The sequence below is a fragment of the Bubalus kerabau genome, chromosome 8 (genome assembly GCF_029407905.1).
Source record: "Bubalus kerabau isolate K-KA32 ecotype Philippines breed swamp buffalo chromosome 8, PCC_UOA_SB_1v2, whole genome shotgun sequence".
Classification (NCBI taxonomy): Eukaryota; Metazoa; Chordata; class Mammalia; order Artiodactyla; family Bovidae; genus Bubalus; species Bubalus kerabau.
The window spans coordinates 77680340-77707814 of NC_073631.1; the positions used below are offsets into that span (position 1 = coordinate 77680340).

General features: G+C 34.9%; 1 protein-coding gene across 2 annotated transcripts in view; it reads left to right on the forward strand.

Annotated features, from left to right (window-relative positions):
- Nucleotides 1-27475, forward strand: part of CFAP69 (cilia and flagella associated protein 69) — a 59837-nt gene that overhangs the window by 4634 nt on the left and 27728 nt on the right. For both annotated transcript variants that reach the window (XM_055590647.1, XM_055590649.1), the window contains exons 2-12: nt 4716-4775; nt 6204-6269; nt 8862-8971; nt 11480-11556; nt 14999-15097; nt 18042-18191; nt 18293-18470; nt 20214-20337; nt 22746-22794; nt 22891-23012; nt 25673-25889. In XM_055590647.1, the coding sequence (XP_055446622.1) occupies nt 4716-4775; nt 6204-6269; nt 8862-8971; nt 11480-11556; nt 14999-15097; nt 18042-18191; nt 18293-18470; nt 20214-20337; nt 22746-22794; nt 22891-23012; nt 25673-25889 (1252 nt within the window). The remainder of the gene's footprint in view (nt 1-4715; nt 4776-6203; nt 6270-8861; nt 8972-11479; nt 11557-14998; nt 15098-18041; nt 18192-18292; nt 18471-20213; nt 20338-22745; nt 22795-22890; nt 23013-25672; nt 25890-27475) is intronic.

Consider the following 27475-nt stretch of genomic DNA (forward strand, 5'->3'; position numbering starts at 1 on the left):
GGCCCACTTGACTTCACATTCCAGGATGTCTGGCTCTAGGTGAGTGACCACACCATCGTGATTATCTGGGTTGTGAAGCTCTTTTTTGTACAGTTCTTCTGTGTATTCTTACCACCTCTTCTTAATATCTTCACAGCAGAGGCATACAATAATATTTGTAGGTTAAATACATTATTGTAAACAGTTGACTTGAGTGGGTGCCATGGCTGAGCTTCCTTGCCCAAATTTGTTTTCCTTCTGAGAGCCTCTGAGAGCTTACACAATTTGTTGGTTGATGTCATATCCTGGCACTATCTATAATTCTGCCATGTACTGTGTACTTAAAGTGGCCTATCCCTGTTGTGGAGTAATTGCTAGAAGTAATCTCTGGGTCAACTGAGGTGTCAGGCAGAGAACTAAGGTGCAAAGAACCAGTGTTTCTGCATCAAACAGCCCTGCTAGCCCGTACAGTCACTATGTGACCTTACTAAGTTAGATCTCAGTTTCAACAACAACGATAATGATTCTACTTTCATATTGTAGATTTGAGATATGTTAATTAAAATATAAAGTAGCAGAGACATAAATGGACCATAATAAATGTTAGTTCTTTCCCTGTAACTAGGTATCAAATGAGCAGGAATTTTTCCCCTTTGAAATGTTCATTGGTAAAGTGGGAAAATAAGTTCATCCTATGACTTGAAGTAAGTGGAGGTATAATTTTCTTCAAAGCAGTTAATTAAATGAGCTTTTGATCTTAAAAGATTTTGTTAAATGTTTTTATAATTTTCCATAAACTCTTATGATGATAATAACAGCAGTTATTTTTATATTTACATTTTTAAATTCTCTCTTGCTGCTACATTCTGCTTGTGTGATCTTGTTTACCTAATGTCTCCCAATTATTACTTTAAGCCTGTGATTTAGAAATCTCTGCCCCAAATTTAACTCATCTCCAGACTCAACACAAGCCTCTTCCTCCAGCGTCCCTGTTTCAACAAACAGTGCTACCGCTTATGTCATTCCTCAAGCCAGTCAGTCATCCTTACCTTTTCCTTCTCTTTCCTGCCAAATCAAAGAACTTATTAGGACCTGCTAATTCTGCCTCCTTGATGCTTTTCATTTCACTCATTGTTGTGTATCCTGGCGGCCACTGCTTTAGTCAATGCCTGAAGTCACAGACTAGTCTCCCACCTCCAGTCTAGATCTTTCCAGATCAGTCTGTATTCAGCAGACAGAATTATCTTTATTGTTACATTCCTCTGGTTAAAACCTGTGGAAATCAACAAAGATCACCCTAATGAGAATGAACACCGACTGTTTATGCAGAGCTTGCTGTAGAAAGAGAGTCAGCCAGCATTACTTATATTTGGCAGAGACTCCAAGGGAAGCTTCACTGAATAAAAGGGAGGCTTCTGCTTTGCTCTTGTTGTTGACTGAATGATTGATTTGGGAAGCATACTTGGCTTTTTCTGATTGGCCCTGAGTGGCAGATGGGGTCAAAAAATAGGGAATGTGATGATCATTGACCAAATACTGACTTTTCTGAGCCAACAGCTGCAGAGGTTGTGGTTTGACTCCCTAGGTTGCTTGCTGCAGAGGTTGGAGGACAGAGTTCTGTTACCAAGTAAAATTCGGCCATTGCCTGTTTTAATATCCAGTCTCTCAAACCATTCAATATCTTCTGATGAGCCTTATCATAGTATATACAAGGCCACCTGTAAAATGGTGTTAATAGTATCTACCTCACAGAATTCAGTTAGTAAATATTTAAAGAGCTTACAACTGTACCATCATTGTTATTATCACTAAGATTAGTATTCATGATTTGACCTCTGCTTACCTTATCAGCAGCATCTGTAGCTTCTATCCCTTGCACTATCCTCTCCTACCTTTTGACTCACCAATCCTCTAAATGCCATGTTTTTCTTGTCTCCAGGCTTAACACATGCTACTCCCTTTGCTCCATCTCTCAAACCTTCAGTTTATCTCACAAATCCTATTCAGTCTCACTCTGCCTGCAGATTGCTTCTTTCAGAAGCTGTCCCAGATTCCCATCCCTCCTCCCCATGCCATTCTGTCCCTCTCTGTATAGTTCTGGAACACACCTCTCAACATTCATGAACCATTTTGTAGCATGTTACCTATATTACCTATATCTCATGCCAGATTGATAGATGCTTGAAGTCAGGGCAAATGTGTTCCCCACACCTACCATTTCTGAAATGTAGAAGCTACTTATAAATATTTATAAATGGAAGAAAAGGCTAAGGGAGAAGTCTTAAAAATATAACATTTGTTATGCAAATAAAACTCCGAGTAACATGAAGTGATAATATAATATAAATTTAAGATAATATAAGTTAAATCTATGCCTTAATCTTTACCACTCTTCTTTCTTATAAAAGTTATACCTGGTCATTTAGGGGGGAAAATTCTGATAATAATACAGATTTTAAAAAGAAAATTCTGCACTGACATTTCATTTCAATATCTTTTCCAACCCACAAAACCAATATTGCAGAAATTCAGAAAATAAAAATTCACTGTACATTTTTATTTCTCTGAGAACGCAGGGAGAAAAAAGGACAACTGAGGTGGTGGCAGATGGCACTGTTAAAACTCCAAATCTTAAAAGGCAAAATTCTATTTATCAAAAATTTTTAACAGTAAATTTAATAATTTAAGCAATTTAATAGTAAGATGTAACACTGTTAATGATAATCATAATACCTAGGATAAATAAGTATATAGTAAATCTTTTTTGATAATTTTTAAAAAGAAAATCATATTGAGTAAACTCAGGGACTTATTCTGTAGACAAAGTTAGAACACTTAACTGAAAATTGTATTTGACATTTCTTAAGATCAGAACATATTAGTTTGTAATTGTGAAAGGAAAGGAAATTCTAGACCTAGGAGGCAATGAAATAATGACTATGTAGAAATATGGAAATGTATGTATTATAGACTTAAAAATCAGAATATAAAATGGTGTTAGCAGTTAATGAAATTATGTTTTTACATGTGGAAGCAAAAACAGAAAATAAAATATAAGTAAATATATAAAACAGAAAATAGTATATAAAAATAATAAGATGCATTTTGATGATAAGAATGGAGGTGACACATGAACTGTGTCTCAAAGGACCTGTGAGGGTTAACCAAGGAGACGGATAGGATCGTAACAACAATGAAAACAGAGGAGGGGGAAGGGCATTAGTAGAGTCACTGAATGATTTAGACATGTTGTGTTCAGATTTGAGTTTTATTGTTCTGACCAGAGGGTAGAGGACAGTGTTGAAGGGTGCAAGACTAGAGGTAGGGAGAACAAATAGCAGGAAAGCTTCACAACCGAGTGAGAAATAAGAACTGAATAAATCATTAAGCTGGAGTGGGCCAACTACTATAAAACTCATAGAGGAAAACATAGGCAGAACACTCTTTGACATACATCACAAGAGCTTTTTTGATCCACCATCTAAAGTAATGAAAATAAAAATAAACAAATGGGACCTCATTAAACTTAAAAGCTTTTGCACAGCAAAAGAAGCCATAAACATAACAAAAAGACAACCCTTAGAATGGGAGAAAATATTTGCAAACAAAGCAACTGACAAGGAATTAATCTCCAAAATATACAAACAGCTCATGCAGCTCAATATCAAAAAACAACCCAATCAAAACATGGGTGGAAGATCTAAATAGACATTTCCCAGAGATGGCCAAAAAAAACACATGCAAAGATGCTCAACATCAGTAATTATTAGAGAAATGCCAATCAAAAACTACAAGGAGGTAATCATCGCACACCAGTCAGAATGGCCGTCATCAAAAAATCGATAAACAATAAATGCTGGAGAAAAGAGAAACCCTCTTACACTGTTGGTGGGAATGTCAATTGGTACAGCCACTATGGAGAACAGTATGGAGGTTTCCTAAAAAACTAAAAATAGGGCTACCATATGAGCCAGAAATCCTACTCCTAGGCATATATCCCGAGAAACCCATAATTTGAAAGGATGCAGCACCCTGATGTTTATGGCAGCACTCTTTACAACAGCCAGGACACGGAAGCAACCTGAATGTCCATTGACAGATGAATGGATAAAGAAAATGTGGTACATATATACAATGGAATATCACTCAGCCATAAAAGGAACAAAACAATGCCATCATTGTAAAGCATCTCTATTCCAATAAAAAAATTTTTTTAAATGATGGAGTGGGCTCAATAAATCTTTAAGATGTAAAATCTGTAGAACTTGGCAGTTCCTGTTTTCTAATATGGGTGATTTAAGACTGCTGGGAGAAGGGATACCTAGTTCAGGAAGGTGGTCTCCTACCTATAGTTTAGAAGCTAGTCTTAGGTATATCTGCATAGGCAAACTCAGTGTATACAATGCGTATCCATGAGATGTATAATACGTATGAAATCACTTTATTTCTCAAGGCATGGAAGTGCTGTTATTCCAGATGCTCTCTTGGGCCTTTTGGAACTATTGAAATTTAAAGACATTGAGACTCTAAAATAATACCAAAATTCAAGAGGGTTTTTTTTTTTTAACTCCAAAATTTATTTACTCCTATAAGTCTCAGCTGCTTTTCATTCTCCCCTCACTCTTTTTGTCATAAGGTATTTTTAAGTTGCTAAGAGATAATACCATATAAAAATAATGTGTTTGATGTGATTTCTTGATTCTCATGATACAGAATACTGTGAATTGTGTTTTTAGGGTGCCTTCAAGTCTATGGACCTAAATCGTGTCATCAAACTCTTCGAAGAGACTGGTAAAGTAAGCTTTGGGAGAAAATTTCTCCATTTCACTTAGAAACTGTGATTACCCTGAAAGGTAATATGTACTCCCCTAAATATAAGTCCCATTTCTCCTTTCATTGACAACATTTCAAACAGTATATCTCTTCTGTTTAAATTTAGTATGAATATATTTAACCTGGTAGGTACATATATATGAATATAATATATACATATGTTATACAGATGAATATAAACAGAAATCATAAGAGTAGATTTGACTCATGTAGCCTTTGTTCATGCTTATTACCAAGTAGGATGTGGGCGCAAGGGTAGGAAACATGTATCATGATATAGTACTTAAAAATTTTCTGATATGAAATTAGGATATGTAGATACTCATACACAGTCATAAGTAATTTATTTTGAGAGAACTCGCATACAGAATGTAATGGAAATAAAGATACAAGACTCAAAACTGAGAGTTTAGGCTTTGGCAGAAAGGATAATAAATGCATGTACATACATGTTTATAGGACACTCTGCTGATGTTATTCAAGAATTGACTGAATGCCTAAAAAGTCAGTATACACTAGAAAATTATTACAGGATAAAGATTGCATGCTTTGAGTATGTGGGAAGTGGGCTGATCATGGTATAAAAACAATGTCCTGTGATTAACAGGTGCAAAAATTTAGTCATTGTCTTAACATTTTTTAGTTTCTATACTTTTACATAGAAAGAAGAAAAAACACAATAAAAATAATGCCTTTTATAAGAATAATTTCTTTTGTTGGCTCTGATTGTTGTGAAAGTTATTTTTAATTGTGAATATGTCTACAGTTTTTAAAAAAGGAAACCCAACTACATAGAGCTCCTAATAGCTTGTTAATTAAGGGTAGCCAAAATATGTGTGTGTGTGTGTGTGTGTATGTTTTGTTTAAATTGACTGAAGATGTTTAGTTTGAGCCATTATATTCGGTGTATTTTAGGTTAAAAATACAACTTCTGGAGTCAGATGGTCAAAACTGACTTAATACATCACCAGTTATTAGCTGTATGATTTGGAGAAATTAGTGTTTCAGCTGAGTTTCCTGTTCCGAAAAAGAAGGGTAATAAAAATACCCTCCTAATAAGGTTATTTTGAAGATTAATGAAATGATATCTATATATATTGCCTAAATGGTATTTGGCATAGAAAAATGCTCAACATACTTCAAGTATTATTAATATTTCTGGAAACAGTTACTGCTTTTATATTAATCTAGTTTTGATTTGTAATTTCCTATTCGAATATATAGTTTATTTTTACCTTCACTATTTTAGGGAGCATTTTATAATGCTTACATTATAATAAAGTAATTTAAGAATTACCTGATAATGTGTCTACTTTCTTCTTACATTAAGGGAAAATTTTAAAAATCTCAACAGAATAACACAAAACAACTAAATAGATAATTTGTTTCAGGATGATTTGGAAGAAAGACAACTTAAATCTGTCAAGAAATTGGTGCAGTGTTATCAAAATGGATTTGTATCCTTTACTTGTATGTGTATGTTTGTTTCCTTTATCCTAAAAATGGGAGAATTTTTATTAGGAAACATGTTAGTTTCCCATTGCTGCTATAACAAATTACCACAGACTCAGTGCCTTAAAACCACATAAATTTTTTGTTTTATAGTCTGGAAGTCTCACTGGGCTCAAGGAGAGGTGTTGGCAGGGCTGGCTCCTTCTGAAGGCTCAAGGGGAGACGCCGTTCCTTGCCTTTGCCAGCTTCTATAAGCAGCCAGCATTCCTTGGCTTCCTGGGCCCTTCCCTAGAGGTAGCAAAGGACCACCCCTCTCACCTCTACTTTTGTCATCACTTCTCTGACCCTCTCCTGCCTCTCCTTTCCTTATAAGGACCCTGTGATTGTATTTGGCCTACCTGGATAATCATGGAAAACTTTCCCATCTCAAGGCTTTTAATCACATCAGAAAATTCCCTTTGCCATATAGTAAGAAAGGTAACATTCACAAGTTCTAGGGGTTAGGATGTAGATAACATTGTTGCTGCTGCTGCTGCTGCTGCTGCTAAGTCACTTCAGTCGTGTCCGACTCTGTGCGACCCCATAGACGGCAGCCCACCAGGCTCCCCCGTCCCTGGGATTCTCCAGGCAAGAACACTGGAGTGGGTTGCCATTTCCTTCTCCAATGCATGAAAGTGAAAAGTGAAAGTGAAGATGGTCAGTCGTGTCCGACTCTTGCTCAGTCGTGTCCGACTCTTAGCGACCCCATGGACTGCAGCCCACCAGGCTCCTCCGTCCATGGGATTTTCCAGGCAAGAGTACTGGAGTGGGTTGCCATTGCCTTCTCTGAGATATCATTGAACAGGCCATTATTCTGTTTACCACAGAAAATATCTAACATTTTGTGTCTTTTAAAAAATTATATTTTTACCAGAGAATATAAAGCGGAAGAAACAGTATAATGCAACATTAACTGTGTAGTGTCAGTTTCTATAGACTCAGAGAGACAATAGATGTAGTTAGGAGGGACAAGTCAAAGTCTTGTTTCTACCAATTTACTTGAGTATTTGCACTGTTGATAAACTTTTTAATTTTTTCACCCTTATGAAATAGGGATAACAGCTCCTCATGAGGTCACAAGGAAGACTAGATAACACACCAGCATTGCTTGATAATCTTCAAAACATTCTATAAATGTGTTATTCCCAATGAATATACCCCCATGAATATATAGAGACTAGTGTGTTTCAAAACTATGTGTGATTCAGAACCAGTTTGCTGCCGGGGGGTTGTTGTTTTTTTTAATCTTTGCATATACATGCTATTGTAAAATACAATAGAATTGTCACAGGAAACTCACTTTCTATAGTTATTTTTCCATAGACTGGTAACATACAGTTCCCAAACTGGCATGGTCCACAACCACAATTACAGTGGTATTGATCTAAATAAACTTTAATAGTGGTCCAACCAGGTTTAAAGAAAATACCAGTCTCTAATTTAGCTTAATATTTCAAAACATCTTAAGCCTCCCATTTAGAGAAATGTGCCTTATAATTTTCTCTAACTCTTTTCTCACCTTATTTTAGCCTTGTTTTATATGCATTTGTTTGGTCAGTCAGCTACTGAGGGCTTGTGGATATCAAGCACTGTTTACTGGTAGCCAAGAAAGTCTACTAGCACGTGATTTCTTTTCCTGTCTTAACCTGGTAACTCGACACCTCCATTATTTTTTCTTCTTCAGGCCAGAGAGCTGGTGGCAAATGGCTCTGTTTCTGAATGTCTTTAGTAATCTGACTTTAGACTTTATAAAACATAGAGCAAGGATAGGTTAGACAGGTAGCTTAGTCATTTCCCTAGGAAGTTAATGGAAGTTTGTATTTCTAATACATCCAGCTCCCCTGTCTTTTTCCGAGAAGCTCCTAGAGAGCTTCTCTGAGAAGAGACTAGAAGTGATCAGATTCAGTCAAGAAGTACAAGTCACAGTTTCCACATCCCCTTAACTATTTAAAAAAAAAAAAAAAAGTGAAATTTGTTTATGTATCAATTGGGTTTTTTAAACAGATAAAATAAAAGTTGCTTTTACCTGAAGGTCTAGAAGGGTACATTTTGCTTTCATAAACTAGTCTTAAATAAAATTTCAACCAATATAAACCTTAAAAACAAGAAAGGCAACTGAATAATGTTAATAAAATAATGCAGGAAAGTAAGGTAGGTTTGGTTTGGTTATTCCTGAGCAATGTATGTTTTATGTTTGGGTGGAGATGAAGGATATAATTGAGCCATTAAGTTATTTTTTTTCAAAGTGTTATTACTCATTGCCAATAATAAGTTATTGCTCAACTGAGTATGTGATGTAGTAGTTGGTAATCAGATTCTAAAGATGTGGTGAGAAGAGAAAAAATATTTTGAATAAGAGGTTACTGAGACAATTAAATAATATTCCTTTAAAAAACTGGTTCTGTTTTTCTCTTTACACTTCAAAATTAGTGTAATTAAAGTAGGGTCAACCATGTTTAATGAAATAGATGGAGTTCTATAGACTTTCTTGATAGAAATACTGTAAAGAATATGTTAATAAAAATCTTAATTTTATTTCTTAACTAACAATATTAAAGCCCTTAAGGGATTTAGCACAGATATTTAAAATTCTGAATCTGTGTGCAGAAAAAATTAAAACACAGCCCCATTTTATAGAACCTGCATATAATATCATAAAATTATGTGGGTAAGTTTTTAAACTTTATTTTATATTAGCACGCATGCAGTATTTTATGTTTTATCTCACAAAGACATTATGCTTTATGGTGTAGCAAAGCAATATAGAACTCAGGAAGCTTCACTTGATCACTTGATTCCAGCAGCTGATATCTCAAAGGTAGTCCATTTTACTGTAGTCTGAGATTGCTGGCCACAAGAACTTAAACTGCAAGTATATTAAAGTGTTTTCTCATAATAAGTTACCTCAAGTGAATGAGAAATGTGAGATGTAAATGAGAAGTTATAGTATTTTTAGAGAATCCTTGAGAAAATTTATGGATAATACTGATTTCTGTCTAGTTTTTTCTATCTCTTTAAAATATTTGACTCTCAAAGATATGAGAGTCAAAATGTTTTATTTGATCTTCCAAATTTGAATAAAGAAGGATTTATCACCAAATTATTTGGGGGATTATTTTTCAAAATATATATTAGAGATCAGAATTATAAAATTTATATATTCCATCCTCTGTACTATTGTTTCAGCAACCATTTGGGGGAACAGCCATATAGTTGCTAATCAAGATGTATATTAAAATACATATTCCCAGTTTTCAATATAATACAATAGAGGAAATTTCTTTAAAAAGAGATAAACTTTTTGACAATTGAACCTTCTAAACCTTTCTACCAATTTAGCTTTAAAAAGTGAGTTTCTTTTAATTATAAATAATAGTATTTATACATAGTAAGTGTATCTCTCACTTTTAGATTTAGTAGCAATAATATTTCCAATTTTCTTACTAAGTTCATTTAAGTTTTTTGATATCTGAACAAATGATTGAAAATACTTTATTGAAAGTCCTTACCATGCCTTTTTAATAGAGACCATGGAAAATAAATAAATAAATTATTGCTCTGATGCTGTCAAGGAACTGTAATATACGAATTGGAAATTATTTTTATATTGATGTGAGATAATATTATGTAAAATAGTTTCAGATTTTGAGGCCATGCAATCTTGTTCACAAGCATTACTTTCCATATCACTGTTCCTTGAGCACTCCACCAAGAATTGGTTCTCTAGGAAAGCTGTAACTGAATGTTTCATTGCATAATATGAGAAATCTTTAGAAATGCACTCTTCACTTACCTTCATAGTTCATAATTGTCCACATTCTTTTTTAAAAATTTCCTAATTTCTCCTTTTATCATGCATTTTTCCATACCATACCCTCACTTGATTCCCTTTTCAGGTCATTTTGGGGATATAAAAACATTGAAAATTTAAAAAGTAAAATCAAGCCCTTCTGTTTTGGCCTCTAAGTAATTCATTTTTCTCAGTGCACCAGAAGCATAATGCTTACTTTTTTCATAACCTTTTTGGTGGGAAACTCTTGTGATGCTTTATCCTTTAGGTTGTTTTCTTTGGTAACAAAAGGAAAAAATATGACAAGAAGAATCATTTTAGAGTTTTTCACTTTAGAGATTCAACAATGAGCTGGGTGTCGAGTAATAAATTACTTCAAATGAAAAATTCTAGAAATGACACCTAGAAATACTAAAAATGAACCTTGATGACATTTATAAAATTTTCCTTTTCATAGTTTAACCTTGAAATATCTTTTAATTCTAATTGGCCTATATATATATATATGTATCTCCATATGTGATAGTTCCCAGTGCTGTTTTTCAACCACTTGGTTAATTTTTCTCAAAAAATATGATTTAAAAATACTATATACATATAAGATATATTAAATATCTTTAAATAGCATGTAAAGTTCAAATTTTGAACTCCTGAAGTGCTGAAATAGTCGATATTTTTTATTTAGGAAGTGACTTTTATCTCTCCTCTGACAAACTAATAACGTAGGTTCAAATGCCCTATCTTTTCTGATTTGTGGATAAAATTATTTTCAAATAACTTTGGTTATATTGGTTGTGAAATATGATTCTAATATTAATATTTGTTAAATTGAATTCTTTAGTGTCTCAAAAAGTATATTCGTTATTTTGTGGATGGTAACTAATCCAATTAATAAGGAAAAAGTCACCAACCCTTAAGAACAAATAGACCATTGATATATAAACTGGAGTTTCAAAATTTCAGGAAAAAACCCCCTAAACAGCCTTGAAGCTTTAAGTAAAACTAGACCTGTGATTTGTATCAGCTTTTCTAGTGTACTCCTAATTTTGATAGAAGTACGGGTATAGTATTATTACCCTCAGAGAGGAAAGAGGATTCTTAAGTTTTGTATTTATGTAGTATTGAAAGATGGCTTTCTTAACTCTTGCCTTTTGTGTCCATCTCTCTTCATTTTTATAAACCAATTTTATTTTGTTGTATTTTATTTTGGTCAGCTGGTTAGAAAAACACATTTTTTTTTTGGTAGTTAATTCTCTAGGACTAAAGAAACAGGATATTTATCCTCATTTTAATCTTTAGAAGAGAAATTTTCCTCTATTTTGCAAATGATGCTTCAGTGAAGGACTTCATTAAACATAACTCATATATTCTTCATTCTTATTGAAGCTTGCCATTTTTGAAAAAGAAAGCATCAGATGAAATAACATATGCTGAAGATACTGCTAATTCAATTGGACTTTTGGGTGAGTTAAGATGATTGGACCACTGACAAGAAGGAAATATCTCTTTCACTAAGTTTCACTAAGAATAATCCTTCTCTTTTCTTGTTTTCTGGTTGGAGATTAATCATAGTGTGCTTGGTGATATTTTTTGTATTATCTTCCACTCAGGTGTTTCATGATACCAATAGGATTTTTTGTTCCTTAATTATAAGGACTGGCAGATACTTCTTTGTGCTTATATGTCTTGATGTTATGTATTTAGTTTGTTGAAATGTTTAACATTTTTTTGTGTGTGTAAATCAGAAGTACATGTTCCTCTCAGTAATCACAGAAATGTTTTCATCTTTGAACTCTAATAACTGTTTGAATCTAATTGATTGCTGGAATTGATTGAGGGCCCAATTATTTATTAAATAATTTAAAATCATAAAATGCTGAAATATTGGGAACTTTAATATACATAAAGATGCCTGTGTTTTGTATACAAAAATATAAAAAAATCACAGGCAGGTGTTTATATTTGGCTTATAGCTCAATTTTCTAGAGAAAGAAAATAATAGAAATGAGATCAAACACTATGGCTCCTTGAGTCAGCCCCTGAGACATGACATCATGTTCCCAAAATAAATCCTAAATTAAATTTATGCTTATTAATTTAGTTTTTGTTTGTATAGTAGAAATAAAAGAAATACAAATTAAAAATAAGTATTTACTGAATATTTATGTTCCTAACATTATGTTCCATATTTAAAGATGACAGAAACTAGTAAAGTACTAGTATCATTTAAAATTTTTAACATAGACACTAACACTTTTATGTCTAAATAAAGTTTCATAGTCTTCATCTGTAGATACTTTGGGAGGAATTATTGTGGCCTACAGTGGGTGAAGAAGGATATTAGAATAAACATGGGGAGTTAGATAAGATGACCTTAAGGAACAGGCAGGTTGGAAACTAATGGGAAACTTTAATTCTGTGAATCTCTATCATCAATAGAAATTTACAGTGAGAAGCCAACCCGGAAGAGAATATGATAGTATTAACAGATTAAAATGTGTAGATTTGGTTTGGTTGATAACATTTTAAAAAATCTCTGTTGCCCTTATTACTTTTAAATATGCATTTGTATAATAAATACATAGCCCTTTCTTACTGTGTCAGTCTGCTGTTTGTTGAATGCCTGCCCACAGAGCATGTTATTGCCTCATTTGAGGGCAATATGAACTCTTAGCTAAAAAATGAACTCCTTTCACTGATAACTTATGATAAGTACTGCTGTTCTGTCCTTTATTAGTTGCTGGAAACATGAGTTGAAACTAAAATAATTGTAATACAGGGTTTTGAAAAAAGGATATTCATTTTAACTAATAATTTCCAGTTTCTACTTGTGCTATTTATAAAAGTGAATTATATTACTTTTTCTCCTAAATAATAGATATTTTTCCACTTAACAGCAGGATTCTGGAAACACGAAGGAAAAAGTTGGTACTCTGCCCTGAGATTGTAAAACAGGAAACCATGAAAGATGATCTGAACTTACAGGAACTAAAATGATAGTGAAACAAACAAGAAACCTTAACATTTCCCATAAACTTTGTTTGGGTAGTTTTGTTGGAAAAGTTTAGTTGTTCCTATTGCCTAATTTGTTTCAAAACATAGTTTTCAACCACAAAGGAGAGTCCCAAAAAATTAAGAGAATAATCTCGAGCCTGTCTTTTTTTTTCCTCCAGTGTTAGTTTTTGCATATAGATTCTCCTAAAGCTAGGCTGTCTCCTTCATGCTCCCTCCTCCTGTCCACTTGCTTACCCACTCACTGACTACCCTCAGAGATAAACATTATGCAGGACCTAAGGCAAAACACAGATCTTCAAGGGACATCTAATTATCTCTTTTCCTCAGAGAATCCAAGCAGATCTTTTTCCATCCTGAAGCTGATACTCCTGACTGCAGTTGTTCTGCAGGTGCCCGGAAGGCATGAATCATTTTCAGAATCCCACTGATCATTTTCAGATTCTCTTAGGGATCATACTTGGAGGACTTCACCAGAGCAAATGCAATCCAGTTTGAAGTATAGGCTGAAGCCAATTCAGAAGTTTTTTAGATATGACTGAAAAGGAATCTTCCCTATCCTCCATCCCTGCCACAATAACTTGAACATAAAATTACTACCAGCAGGACAAAGACTGCCTAGAAACACTATCTTCCAGTCTGTCACTAAACTGAGGGGGCAGAGCTCACCTGGAACTTTTCTAAGCAAAGGATACATTATTAGAGGCAATAGATTACTGACTGTCTAGCTAGGGAGGAAAATTCTCAGCCCTTTTATCAGGCTAACTCATTTAATTCTCACAGCAATCTTTAAAGTAGTAACTATTTCTATACCAATTTATGGATGAGAAAACTGAGAAACAAGTTTATACAAGTAGTAGGATGGCAGAAAGTGAAGAGGAACTAAAAAGCCTTTTGATGAAAGAGGAGAGTGAAAAATTTGTTTAAAGCTCAACATTCAGAAAACGAAGATCATGGCATCTGGTCCAGTCACTTCATGGCAAATAAATGGGGAAACAGTGGAAACAGTGTCAGACTTTATTTTTTTGGGCTCCAAAATCACTGCAGATGGTGACTGCAGCCATGAAATTAAGAGACGCTTACTCCTTGGAAGGAAAGTTATGGCCAACCTAGATAGCATATAGCAGAGACATTACTTTGCCAACAAAGGTCCATCTAGTCAAGGCTGTGGTTTTTCCAGTGGCCATGTATGGATGTGAGAGTTGGACTGTGAAGAAAGCTGAGTGCCGAAGAACTGATGCTTTTGAACTTTGGTGTTGAAGAAGACTCTTGAGAGTCCCTTGGACTGCAAGGAGATCCAACCAGTCCATCCTAAAGGAGATCAGTCCTGGGTGTTCTTTGGAAGGACTGATGCTAAAGCTGAAACTCCAGTACTTTGGCCACCTCATGCGAAGAGTTGATTCATTGGAAAAGACTCTGATGCTGGGAGGGATTGGGGGCAGGAGGAGAAGGGGACGACAGAGGATGAGATGGCTGGATGGCATCACCAACTCAATGGACATGAGTTTGGGTGAACTCCGGGAGTTGGTGATGGACAGGGAGGCCTGGCATGCTGTGATTCATGGGGTCGAAAAGAGTTGGACACGACTGAGCGACTGAACTGAACTGAACTGAAGTGGTCAAGCAGGATTTAATCTTAGGCAATCTTGTTCTAGCTGCTAATTACCATTCTTTTCTTCTTGGGAAGGAAAGGCTGAGTTGATTGTTGGCCAGGTGGTACAAGGATAGATAGGATGTTTTTTTTGTGTGTGTGTATGTATTTAAAATTACATGAACCAGTTTGAATCTCTGATGATGATATTTTAATAATCATGTTACTAACACTTTATCCTTAAAACTGTAAATAAACATATGTCATTGTTATTAAATAGCATTCATTCATCTTTCTGACAGGTGACTTAATGAAAATACAAAATTCTGAATTGAGGATCCAAATTTGTAAGTGTATCATTGACTTTTATCATGCAGAACCACCAAAAAAGCATATTACAGGTAAAGTTTTCAATACTGTTTCAGTAATAACTTGTGTCTTTATAAAACAGAACATTGTCATTTCTCTTTGAACTTGTAAAGACAGAGTGGGGATCATAGATGCAACACACAAAAACAGTCTTTTTTGGCAGTCTCAAGCTCTTAAGTCATTTTAAACAAAAAAATTATGTTTTTCTCAACTTTAGATATTCTGATGTTAAAAACAGAATTTTTAAGGTTAAACCCAAACTAGTTTAATTATAATTATTACTATTAATGTAATTTAATACTGTTGATAATATTATTTGCTAACATTTATAATGCTAGATCCCCAAAGCTAATAACATTCTCCACCACTTCTGGAAAAAGAATTCTGCATGTTACAGCTAAGGGATCTTAATATATAAGGATAAAATGAGTCACACTGAAATGGGTAGTATCAAGATAGGGGGCACTTGCAATATGGAGGATATAATGTTACTTTAGGATATATTTCCTACCTTCATAGTTTCCATAATTTATAATCAGTTTAGGAAAGGAGAGAAGATATAAAATAGATTTTAAAGTTCTCTTTTCCTTAAGATAGGTGAAAATAAGACTCGGGTAGAAAAAAAAAGATTACTTAGAATAGGGGAAAATGGGAAGTGAGTAGAGAGATTATTAGCTCTCAGATTTGAACTATCAATGAGATAAACAGGAGGAAATGTTTGATAGATAGTAGACACTGAATACTATTGGAAATACAGATTTGGAATTCACCCAAATAGAGATGAAAATTGAAACCATCTGGATGCTTGAGTTTTTCCAGGAGATAAAAAACATACATGGGAAAGAACCAAGAATAACAGCATGGAGAGGGCCCATACTGAGATCCAGGGGGAAAAAAACGACCCAAAGAAATTGGCAGTGACAGAGGGTTCAATGTGGAGGATGAAAAGCAAAATATCGTCATGTCTTGTATGCCAGTGAATAAAATATTTGATGAAGGAAGTAGTAGTCCTAATGTCAAATACTGTAGAGGTTTCTGTAATTGAAGAGTCAAAGTACCAATTGATGTGATATCTGGAAAACTCTAGTAATCTTTGGTGGAACTATTGCCATAAATAGGACAGATACAAGACAAAAGAATGAGAGGATTATGAGAATAGAGGCAGTGAATACAGACTTACATATCAAGATCAGATGGAGAAGAAAAAGAAGGAAGATGGAGAACAACTCAACTGGTAGCAAAATCAAAGAAGATATTTGGTTTTGTTCATAATTTTTTGGATAGGGGAAAACTTCTTTTTCCCCTATAGGCAGAGGAACAAGAAGCTAGTATGTGGAAAATGAGAGGAAGAAATTCCCAAAGCATGAGAGGATGGAATTAAGAGTACAAGCATAAGGTTAACCTAGGCAATATATACACTGTCTTTTTAAGATAGAAAAAAAAAGGGAAACAAATCATGTATAAGATAAGACAGAGGAGTTAAAGTGCAGAGAAGTAAGGCTGATCTCAATTTAACCAGGCTCTGAGTATTGGAAACCTTAGGCAGTGCTCTCAGTGGCTGTCACACAGTTGGTTCCAAGTGATGGCATAGCTGGATATCTGGGACCACAGCTGAAAAGTCATCAGTAGGGCAATTGTATGAGACATATCCCTGGGGACAGGAATCAGGTTCATGAGCCTTGATACTACAATATCCTTCTATATAAATGTAAACTAAATATATAAAGATATAGTAAGCATAAAGTACAGGCATGCAACCAGGCTATTATGCAAATAAAACCATGATTTGGGAAAATATTTTATAGAATGAGAAAAGGCCTACAATAAAATGTTTAGCGGCTACAAGTGAATATAAAATTCTACATACAGTGTATTGGTAAAATTATATGATACATTAAAAATATACCAGAATGTTAAGGTTGTTATCTCTGAATGATGAAATTATGCAACTTTTGGTTTCCTGTTTATACTTTTTATATACCTAAAGTGAGTAGCTAGGGCATACCATAGAGAACCCATCATAGCAAAGGACAGGGCCATGTCCAGGGCTAAAGATCAAATGCATAAAGATGAAATAACAGACGTCTCAGAACCATGGCAAAGAATCTAGTTGGTCTCAAAAGTCAAGAAATCAGGGAGGTAGATAGTATATCACTACGAGAGAAAATAGCTGCATCTCAAGTAAGCAGGTACCCTCTGCTGTGTATTTAATCTCTCTTGAGTTGAGAGATTGTGGGGCAACCACCTGTGCAGTTGTGTCAAAGGAGAGGTGGTGGTGTTGCTCATGGGAGCTATTATCATCAAGAATCATACTTCCTTAAAATACCATTACATTTCACTAGCATTTATCAGAATAGCATTATATTTTCATTGCCAAATTACATCACCAAATTGCATAATTGTGGTTCCTTGAAAGCACTAAAGTCGTGAATTGATTTGAATATGAATACATTTAGTATTTGTAATCATGCCATTTTCATTTATGGAAAAGTATATCTAGAGACAAGAAATAATGTTCATTTTAGCATTTAAGATATGTCTCTAAAACTGTGGTCCTATTTCAGATTCTACACTAGGGATCAGCAAACTATGGATCCTGAGCCAAAACCAGCCCTCTGTAAATAAACTTTTATTGGAACACAGCCATGCCCACTTATTTTTATACAGTTTATACCTGCTTTCGTGCTATGGTAGCAGTGTTGAATATTTGAAAGAGAAATCTTATAGGCTACAAAACCTAAGATACTTATTACCTGGCCTATTATAGAGTAAATTTGCCTGCCCCATGCTATACCATTTTAAAATGCCATATCAGTTCAGTTCAGTTGCTCAGTTGTGTCCGACCCTTTGCCATATACTTTTTAAAAATTTTTGTTGTTGTTGTTGCTGTTTAGTGATAAATTACTCATTTGTTTGTTTAATGTAGATGATTTCTATGTGAAATAATTGCACATATTATTCACTAATTGTTGTTAGGTTACCAGCAGGCTAGTTCCTCATATAAGATTAAAATGGCTGAAGTTGGAGGACTGGCAAAAACAATGATCCAGTCGTTGGAGTTGCTTGAAAATCAACTTGTTGAGAAACTTTGGGTACTTAAAGCTCTGCAACATCTCTCAACTTCTGGTTTGTATATTATGTACATAACTGAACACTTCATTCTCAACTATTTTTGTTTTTATCTAATAATGTCGAGTCTATAAAACAATTTTAGAATTTATTTTCAGAAGTTAATTGTACTTTAATGGTGAAAGCACAAGCAGCCAGTGGAATCTGTGCTCACCTTAATGACCCAGATCCCTCTGGACAACTTTTATTTCGTTCATCTGAAATACTTTGGAACCTACTGGAAAAATCTTCAAAAGAAGAAATCATACAACAGCTTAGTAACTTGAAATGTTTGCTGTAAGTATATGGGGTTAGATAGGAATGTTTTTAGCCTTAAAATGATTCATTTTGATATTTGGCAAATCTAATACAGTTATGTTAAGTTTAAAAATAAAATAAAATTAAAAAAAAAATGATAGCTGGTGACATAACTAAACTCTTTGTTTAAATTTGTGTTCAATTAGGTTTTTGATTCATGTGATAGCTATGTTTCAGGACTTTTTTTTGTACCATGGTATAAATGTATTTGCATAATAACAAGTCTTTTCTTTCTATGTGGAAGACATTTAAAGTAGCTTGTTAACAAAAGTAAATTGTGTCCTTGAGTATATATAAAGTAAAATTAGATATTTAAAAGGACTTTTTCATTTGTTCATTTAGTAAACCTATTTTTGAGTATTTACTCTCTTCCAGATATTGCAGTAAGCATTAGCAATAAAATAAGTGAGACTTATTCATTTATTTATCAAATAATTACTGTCTGCTCTGTGCCAAGTTCAGTACTAGACTGTGGAAGTACAACTGGAAACAGTATAGAGATGGTCTCTATACTGCCATGGCTTTCATGGCACTTGTATTACGTTAAGAGAGACAGACAAGTAAATAGGCAACTAAAAGAGCATACTAAACGTTATGAAAGAGAATTATTGCAAGGTCCCTCATGTTCTCCAGAAGAGGGTAGATCAGTACATTTTTGTTTGCAAGTGACTGAACCCCTAACTCAACTGATTTAAACCAAATAGGAAATTTATGAGTTCATGTAACTACGGAGTCAAGGATAAAACTGATTTCATGTGCAGCTGTATTCAAGGCTCAGCAAATATCAGGACTTGAACCCTCTTCATCTCTCTTCACTGTTTTCCACTGTGTTGGCTTAAGTCTCAAGATCCATATGGTTAGACCTAAGAAGTCTAGAATCACATCATTACAACCCCAAACCAAGCAGAAGAGAAGACTTCCTATTCCAAAAGCTCAAAGAAAAATTTTCTGAGTTCCTGCTAACCTGGTGCTGACCATATGCCCATTCCAGAGTGAATTACTAGTGACAGAAAGAAGGAATGCTTTAACGAGCTTCCTTTTAGTTAAAGGCAGCATCACAAGAAACAAAAGTGGGGAAAGAGTGACTGCCTAAATAAAAATAAGGATACTGTTATCATAAGAAGAGCAAGCAGGTCCTAGAAGATAAAGTGACAAATGTCCATTGTACAGGGAACCTAACCCGTACTTGGAGAGTTAATGAACACTTCATAACAAACCCTAATCTGGTATCTGAATGCTAAATGTGAGTTAGCAACACAAGAGTTTTGCATGTAGAGAGCATCCTAGACAGAGGAAGAGAAGGGAAAGCAGAATTTAGCAAAATTGAAAAATTTAAAGAAATTCAATATAGTGAGAGAGAAAATACAGGGTAGAATAATGAAAGATGAAGCTAACAATGTTAGCAGGGATCATAGCATGGAAGGCCTGATAAGCCGTGGTAAAGAGGTAGGACTTTATCCTGAGAACAAAGGAAAAAGCCTTTAAGTAATTTTAGAAAGAAGAATGATGTAACTGAATCTTTATTTTAGAAAAGTCACTTTGACCACCATGTATAGACTCGATTGAGAGATTCTTATTTGCTCCCTCAGTGAATTACAGGTAGATTTGGAAAGAGAAAAGATTAGAAATATTTTGAAATGAATAAAAAAGGGAGATTTTGGTGGAAAATACTTGAGTATTTCCATAGAAATATGGCTTTAAAGATATGATTTTATTTTTTAGGGCTTTGAAGGAAGTATTTAAAAATCTGTTTATAAGAGGCGTTAGTCATTATGATCGTCAGCTTAGAAACGACATATTAGTGATCACAACAATTATATCTCAAAATCCTGGGGCACCAATGATTGTAAGTATAAATCAAATTGCATTTTAATTTTAATTGTGGAAGCAGTGGGTGTAGTGGGGAGGAAGGAGTCCTAAACAGTGTTGTAACATTTATGTGAAAGTGAAAGTCATTCAGTCATGTCCGACTCTTTGAGTGACCCCATGGACTGTCCATGAAATTCTCTAGGCCAGAATACTGGAGTGGGTAGCCTTTCCCTTCTCCAGGGGATCTTCCCAATATTTATGTACTTTGTTGTAAATACCAGGTTATATCATTATGGTCACCAGTATACTTGCACTCTGCCAATTCTTCTTTGCATCTCTTTGGACAGCTGAGATCTTCCTCATGTACTATAATTTACTCACATATTTACTATTCATGATGTTTTTCATCTCTTCCTGATGATATGAGTTTCTAACTGTTATCATTTCTTTCACCCAAAGAACTTCCTTCACCATTCCTTGTGATGCAGATCTGCTGACTGCTAGCAACAAATTTTCTTAGTTTCTTGTATCTTAGAATAGCTTTAATTAACCTTAATTCTTGACATCTGTGTTCACAAAATATGGAATTCTAGATGCAATTTTTCTTCTGTTTTAACACTTTAAAGATATCATTCCACTGTCTTCTGGCCTCCATTGTTTTCCATAAGAAGCAGTGATTATTTCAAATTGCTGTTCTATGTAAAATGTATCACTTTGTCCTCTGACTGTTTTCAAGATTTTCACTCTATTTTTGGTTTTCAGCAGTTTTACTATAATGTGCCAAGATGCGATTTTTTTCTCTGTATTTGCCCAGATTGAGATTCATAGATCTTCCTGAATATGTTATTGTTGTTCAGTGTCTGACTCTGCGACCCCATGGACTGCAGCACGCCAGGCTTCCCTGTCCTTCACCATCTCCTGGAGTTTGCCCAAACTCATGTCCATTCAGTTGGTGATGCCATCCAACCATCTTATCCTCTGTCATCCCCTGCTCCTCCTGCCTTCAGTCTTTCCCAGCATCAGAGTCTTTTCCAATGAGATGGCTCCTGGCATCAGGTGGCCAAAGTATTGGAGCTTCAGCTTCAGCATCAGTCTTTCCAATGAATATTCAGTGTTGATTTCCTTTAAATTTACTTATTAACTTTGATTTAAATTTCCCAAATATGTAAATTTAAGGAAAAACCAGTGATTCAGTGGCTCAGATGCTAAAGAATCTGCCTGCCATGCAGATGACCCAGGTTCAATCTCTGGGTTGGGAAGATCCCCTGGAGAAGAGAATGGCTACCCATTCTAGTATTCTTGCCTGGAGAATTCCATGAACAGAGGAGCCTGGAGGATTACAGTCCATGGGTCTCAAAGAGTCGAAGGGACTGAGAAGGTAACACTTTCACTTTCACTTGGAGAATTTGAGACCACAATTCTTTAAATATTTTTCCAACCCCATTCTCTCTCTCCTGTCCTTCTGAAACTGATTATACTTATGTTTAATTTCTTTGATATTATCCCACAGGTTGCCTGTGATTGCCTCTGTCTTCTGGTTCTTCAAACCACTAAAATTACAGGTTTACCCTGAATTTTAGCATCTCTTTAAGGTGCAGGGCCTGTCCTCAGTTTAAAAGTCATTTTTTCATTCATTACCTACATAGCTTCCTAGTCAAGGCTGCAATATGTAGGTGGACCTATGTTTCTGTAGAAGCCCTTGGTCAGTCAATAAATTCTTATTAGCATCCTTGCAAACACTTGGGTGAATTCCATGAATGTGAATCAACAGGTATAACATCTTCACATTTTAAAGAAAACAGGTAGATCTTAAAGTAGTAGGAATATATAGTTGCAAGCTCAAAAGCCCAAAGTTTGTCTTATAAATTCTTCCTAATGTACAAAGTCCACCTAGAATATCTCTGTCAGGCATAAGTTCCCTCATGCTGAAATGTTTGCAGTTCTCGTCATTCTTCAGGGCTTTTTGGGTTCAATAGGAATTGTTTGTTTTCTCTTGACCAAGCCTTTCATATATGAGAGTGGTTGATGTCAGGATGGGGAACTGGAGGGTGTTAAGAAGAAAAGCTGTTGAAAATAACTATTTTCTTTCCTTGTTTTGTCAATTGAAGCTATGGATAATGAATTACATAAGTAACTTGTAGTAATACATTTTAAGGTTCTTAACAAATCTTAAACAGCATCTTATAAAATATTCATAGAATAATGTAAAATATTTCTTAGGACCTACAAAATTAAGTTTAATATTAAATAAATTACAGGCTTATCTGGCTATATGCTTTTATTTTCTTGCTTTCATCCCTTCCTATTATTAGTGCTTTATGAATTCAAATCAATGACAAGGAGAATGTGACAAATGTACTTAAATATTAGGTAAATATGGGAATCTATAACCTAATTTCCATATAATTAATTCATCCATCTGTTTCTTTTGTGTATTTTTATTAGGAGTCTGGCTTTACCAGGGATTTGATATTATTTGCAACATTTAATGAAGGTAAAAACCATAAAATTTTCAAGTTATAATTATCTTAATATGTCTTATACATCATTTCAGCTTTTATTTTCCTTTTTCTTTTTTTCTCCCTCACAGTTAAAAGTCAAAATCCTTTGGTAAAAGGTCTTAAGCTTTCTAATTCCTATGAAGATTTTGAGTTGAAGAAATTGCTGTTTAATATAATTGTGATCTTATGTAAAGATTTATCTACTATACAGGTAAAAAGTAATCAAAACAAAAATTTAAATTGTCTCACTTTGTAGTATAATTTTTTAAAAGTCACAGCTGCAAATCTTTCATCAGCCCATATGTTTACCATACTACTACTACTACCAAGTCGCTTCAGTCGTGTCCGACTCTGTGCAACCCCATAGACGGCGGCCCACCAGGCTCCCCACCCCTGGGATTCTCCAGGCAAGAACACTGCAGTGGGTTGCCATTTCCTTCTCCAGTGCATGAAAGTGAAAAGTGAAAGTGAAGTCGCTCAGTTGTGTCCGACTCTTAGCGACCCCATGGACTGCAGCCTACCAGGCTCCTCCATCCATGGGATTTTCCAGGCAAGAGTACTGGAGTGGGGTGCCATTGCCTAAGTAACAAACTCTTATTCACTGGAATTTCACCTTTTCAAAATTTTTCATATCTATTAATGAATAGTGATTTTACCTAAATTAAAATCAAACAAGTCAAGGAAAAGCAGGAGAACCTGGGATATTTATTTATATATTTAGAGCTGCTAAAAAGAGAACATAATATGAAAGGCAATCCATATAGGCCCACCCACCTAATAGTCTCTCTGACCATAGTAATAAGGGATGATTTAATGCTAGAAGAAATTGCTCATCTCTGTGATGCCCATTTCAAGCCCTATGACCCTGCTTTTTCTCCACACAAATCTAACCTCTTTGTACACACACACACACACACACACATACACTCGGCCTTCCCTGGTGGCTAACACAGTAAAGAATCCACCTGCAATGTGGGAGACCTGCATTTGATCCTTGGGTTGGGAAGATCCCCTGGAGAAGAGAATGGCTACCCACTCTAGTATTCTGGCCTAGAGAATTCCATGGACAGAGGAGCCTGGCAGGCTGCGGTCCATGGGGTCACAAAGAGTTGGATATATGAGTGACTGACTCATATATATATATATATAAAACCCATGAATTATCTTAATACTTTATATCCTAAATAAAGCATGATGTAATTTGAAAAACACTGGAAATGAATTTCAGTCTGGATTATCACCTACTTGCTATATGACCTTGGCAAAGTCACCTGAACTTTCTGAGGCTCAATTCCTCCGTCTCTTGTGAGACTGAGATAAAGGCTTTGTAAAAGGTAATAGAAAAAAATAACTACTTACTAACAATTCCATCTGTTTAGTTAATACTACATTAGTTGAAATTTCATTTTAGTCTTAAAACTCAAGTTCCAGGAGGGCATTCAGTCTATTAACATCATTAGTAATAATATAAAAGTGGTATAGTATGGTGATTAAAGCTTTAGTCAGGTAGATTCCAGTTTCTTTGCTTTCTAGTAATGTGATCTTGAATAAGTATTTTAGCTTATTTCAATTCCAGTTATCTCAATTTCAAAATGGAAAAAATACCTATCTCATGAAATTATTATGAGGATTAAAAGAGCTAAGAAAAATTTTTGGTAATGCCACTTTGAGGAATATACCAAAAAATGCTAAAAAAAAAAAAAAAGCCTGTCTTTACAATTATAACTATTATTCATATCAAAAACATGTACTCTATAGAACCTAAATGTATTTTCTGAAATGTCATATAGAAAATCAATAGAATGTGTTTTATTTTTGCAATGGAGTATCATATAACTATTAAAATGACAGATACAGAGTCAAATGGCACAAAGGTTATGGTTAAGTTACTTAAAGCACAGATGTAAGCAGTGGAATCAGTCAGTTTTTTTTCTGTCATATGTTTGTGTTTGTGGCTCAGTAGTGGTGATGATAATGAATATGTGTACTATTACTTACAGTTCACAGAGTATTTCAAAAAAATTACTCACTTAATATAGCAATGCTAGAATAGTTATTTTTGCTTTCTCAGTTCTACATCTTGTGCTCTTTCCATGTGGAATAATATAAATTTCAGAAAAATTCATAGGTGCTGTTGTGAAAATGTCTTTGTAGAACAATGCCAGATGAAAAGAAAATTGAATAGAATATAGCACATGGTGTGTTACTATCTTGTGAGCTATAAATATGTATCAGTCAGAATCAACTATAATATTAACTTGATTGTCATATTATCATAGCATTGTACTTTTTATTTTTATTGAAATCATGGATTCAATACAAACTAGATAGAGTATTTGTATAAGTTCTATTGCCTATGCTTAAAAATTAGCTGTAGTCATGATCATAACTTCAGACAAAATTGATTTCTTGAAGTGTGCAATTTCTTAAAGTATACAACTCAAATATACAATTGAGTTTCTAAAAGGTTTATTTTTTAGAAAAGCAAGGAAGGCAGAAATAACCACCAGCTTATTTGTCCCAAATTTTTGACTCTTGTGGTTTTATCGTAAGCAGGAGCTATGTTATAGCAGTTCTACAGTTATAGAAACTGCATATATAAGTAATATAGATTTTTAAATTACTACTTATTATGTATTATTGTCAGCCATAGAGTGCATAGCCCAGAAAGGGGGATCATAGTGAACTGTTGTTATTATTGAGTTTGGGTTTTGGTTTTTTAGTTTTTGGTACTTAACATAGCTTGGAATCTTTAGGAAGGAAATATTTTGAAATCATCATCAATAACACATCAAATTGGAAATCTTTTATTAAATTTCCTTAAATTGTTTTAATTATGTTTCTAACATAGTACTTTTGCCCTTCTCGTAGCTATTAATTGATGGCAAAGTTATTTTGGCTTTGTTTACCTATGTTAAAAGGCCTGAGAAACACAAAATACTTGAATGGTCTGCAGCACAGTATGAAGAACTACAGCTGCACGCAATTGCCACTTTGTCATCAGTGGCTCCTTTTTTAATAGACGAGTACATGTTCTATAAGGGAAACGCTCAAATCCTTGAATTTCTAGTATGGTGTGATAACGAAGGTAAGTGGGCTTTCAGATTCCTGTCAAAATTCCAATTTACATATTTCAACTGAATAAAAGTGAAAATGAAGTTGCTCAGTCATGTCCAGCTCTTTGCGACCCTATGAACTGTAGCCCACCAGGCTCCTCTGTCCATGGAATTTTCCAGGCAAGAATACTGGAATGGGTTGCCATTTCCTTCTCCAGAGAATTTTCCCAACCCAGGGATAGAACTTGGGTCTCCCGCATTGCGGGCAGACTCTTTACCATCTGAGCCACCAGGGAATCCTTCAACTGAATGGTGGTATACAAAAAGAAATACAGTTAAAAGGAGAACTAAAAATGTTGATCTGACCTTCAGTGATTTTAATATATTTAAATTCTGTTTAAAAAAAAAAAAGTCTGAGATTTCATTTAGAGTCAGACGTTAGTAAATGTTAGCTATTCCTGATGCATACCTTTTGGTAAAAGAAATCATTCATTTAAACTGATTTAACTTTTTTTGTATTATTAGACCTATCCAATAATTATACTAAGTCCTATAATATTGAAATTAGTCATTCAACGAATATTTATTGAATGCCTCAGTTCAGTTCAGTTCAGTCGCTCAGTCGTGTCCAACTCTTTGCGACCCCATGAATCGCAGCACGCCAGGCCTCCCTGTCCATCATCAACTCCCAGAGATCACTCAGACTCACGTCCATCGAGTCAGTGATGCCATCTCATCCTCTGTCATCCCCTTCTCCTCCTGCCCCCAATCCCTCCCAGCATCAGAGTCTTTTCCAATGAGTCAACTCTTCACATGAGGTGGCCAAAGTACTGGAGTTTCAGCTTTAGCATCATTCCTTCCAAAGAAATCCCAGGGCTGATCTCCTTCAGAATGGACTGGTTGGATCCCTTGTAGTCTGTGGGACTCTCAAGAGTCTTCTCCAACACCACAGTTCAAAAGCATCAATTCTTCGGCGCTCAGCCTTCTTCACAGTCCAACTCTCACATCCATACATGACCACAGGAAAAACCATAGCCTTGACTAGACGAACCTTTGTTGGCAAAGTAATGTCTCTGCTTTTGAATATGCTATCTAGGTTGGTCATAACTTTTCTTCCAAGGAGTAAGTGTCTTTTAATTTCATGGCTGCAGTCACCATCTGCAGTGATTTTGGAGCCCCCCAAAATAAAGTCTGACACTGTTTCCACTGTTTCCCCATCTATTTCCCATGAAGTGATGGGACCAGATGCCATGATCTTTGTTTTCTGAATGTTGAGCTTTAAGCCAACTTTTTCACTCTCCACTTTCACTTTCATCAAGAGGCTTTTGAGTTCCTCTTCACTTTCTGCCATAAGGGTGGTGTCATCTGCATATCTGAGGTTATTGATATTTCTCCCGGCAATCTTGATTCCAGCTTGTGCTTCTTCCAGCCCAGCGTTTCTCATGATGTACTCTGCATATAAGTTAACTAAGCAGGGTGATAATATACAACCTTGATGTACTACGTTTCCTATTTGGAACCAGTCTGTTGTTCCTTGTCCAGTTCTAACTGTTGCTTCCTGACCTGCATACAGGTTTCTCAAGAGGCAGGTCAGGTGGCCTGGTATTCCCATCTCTTT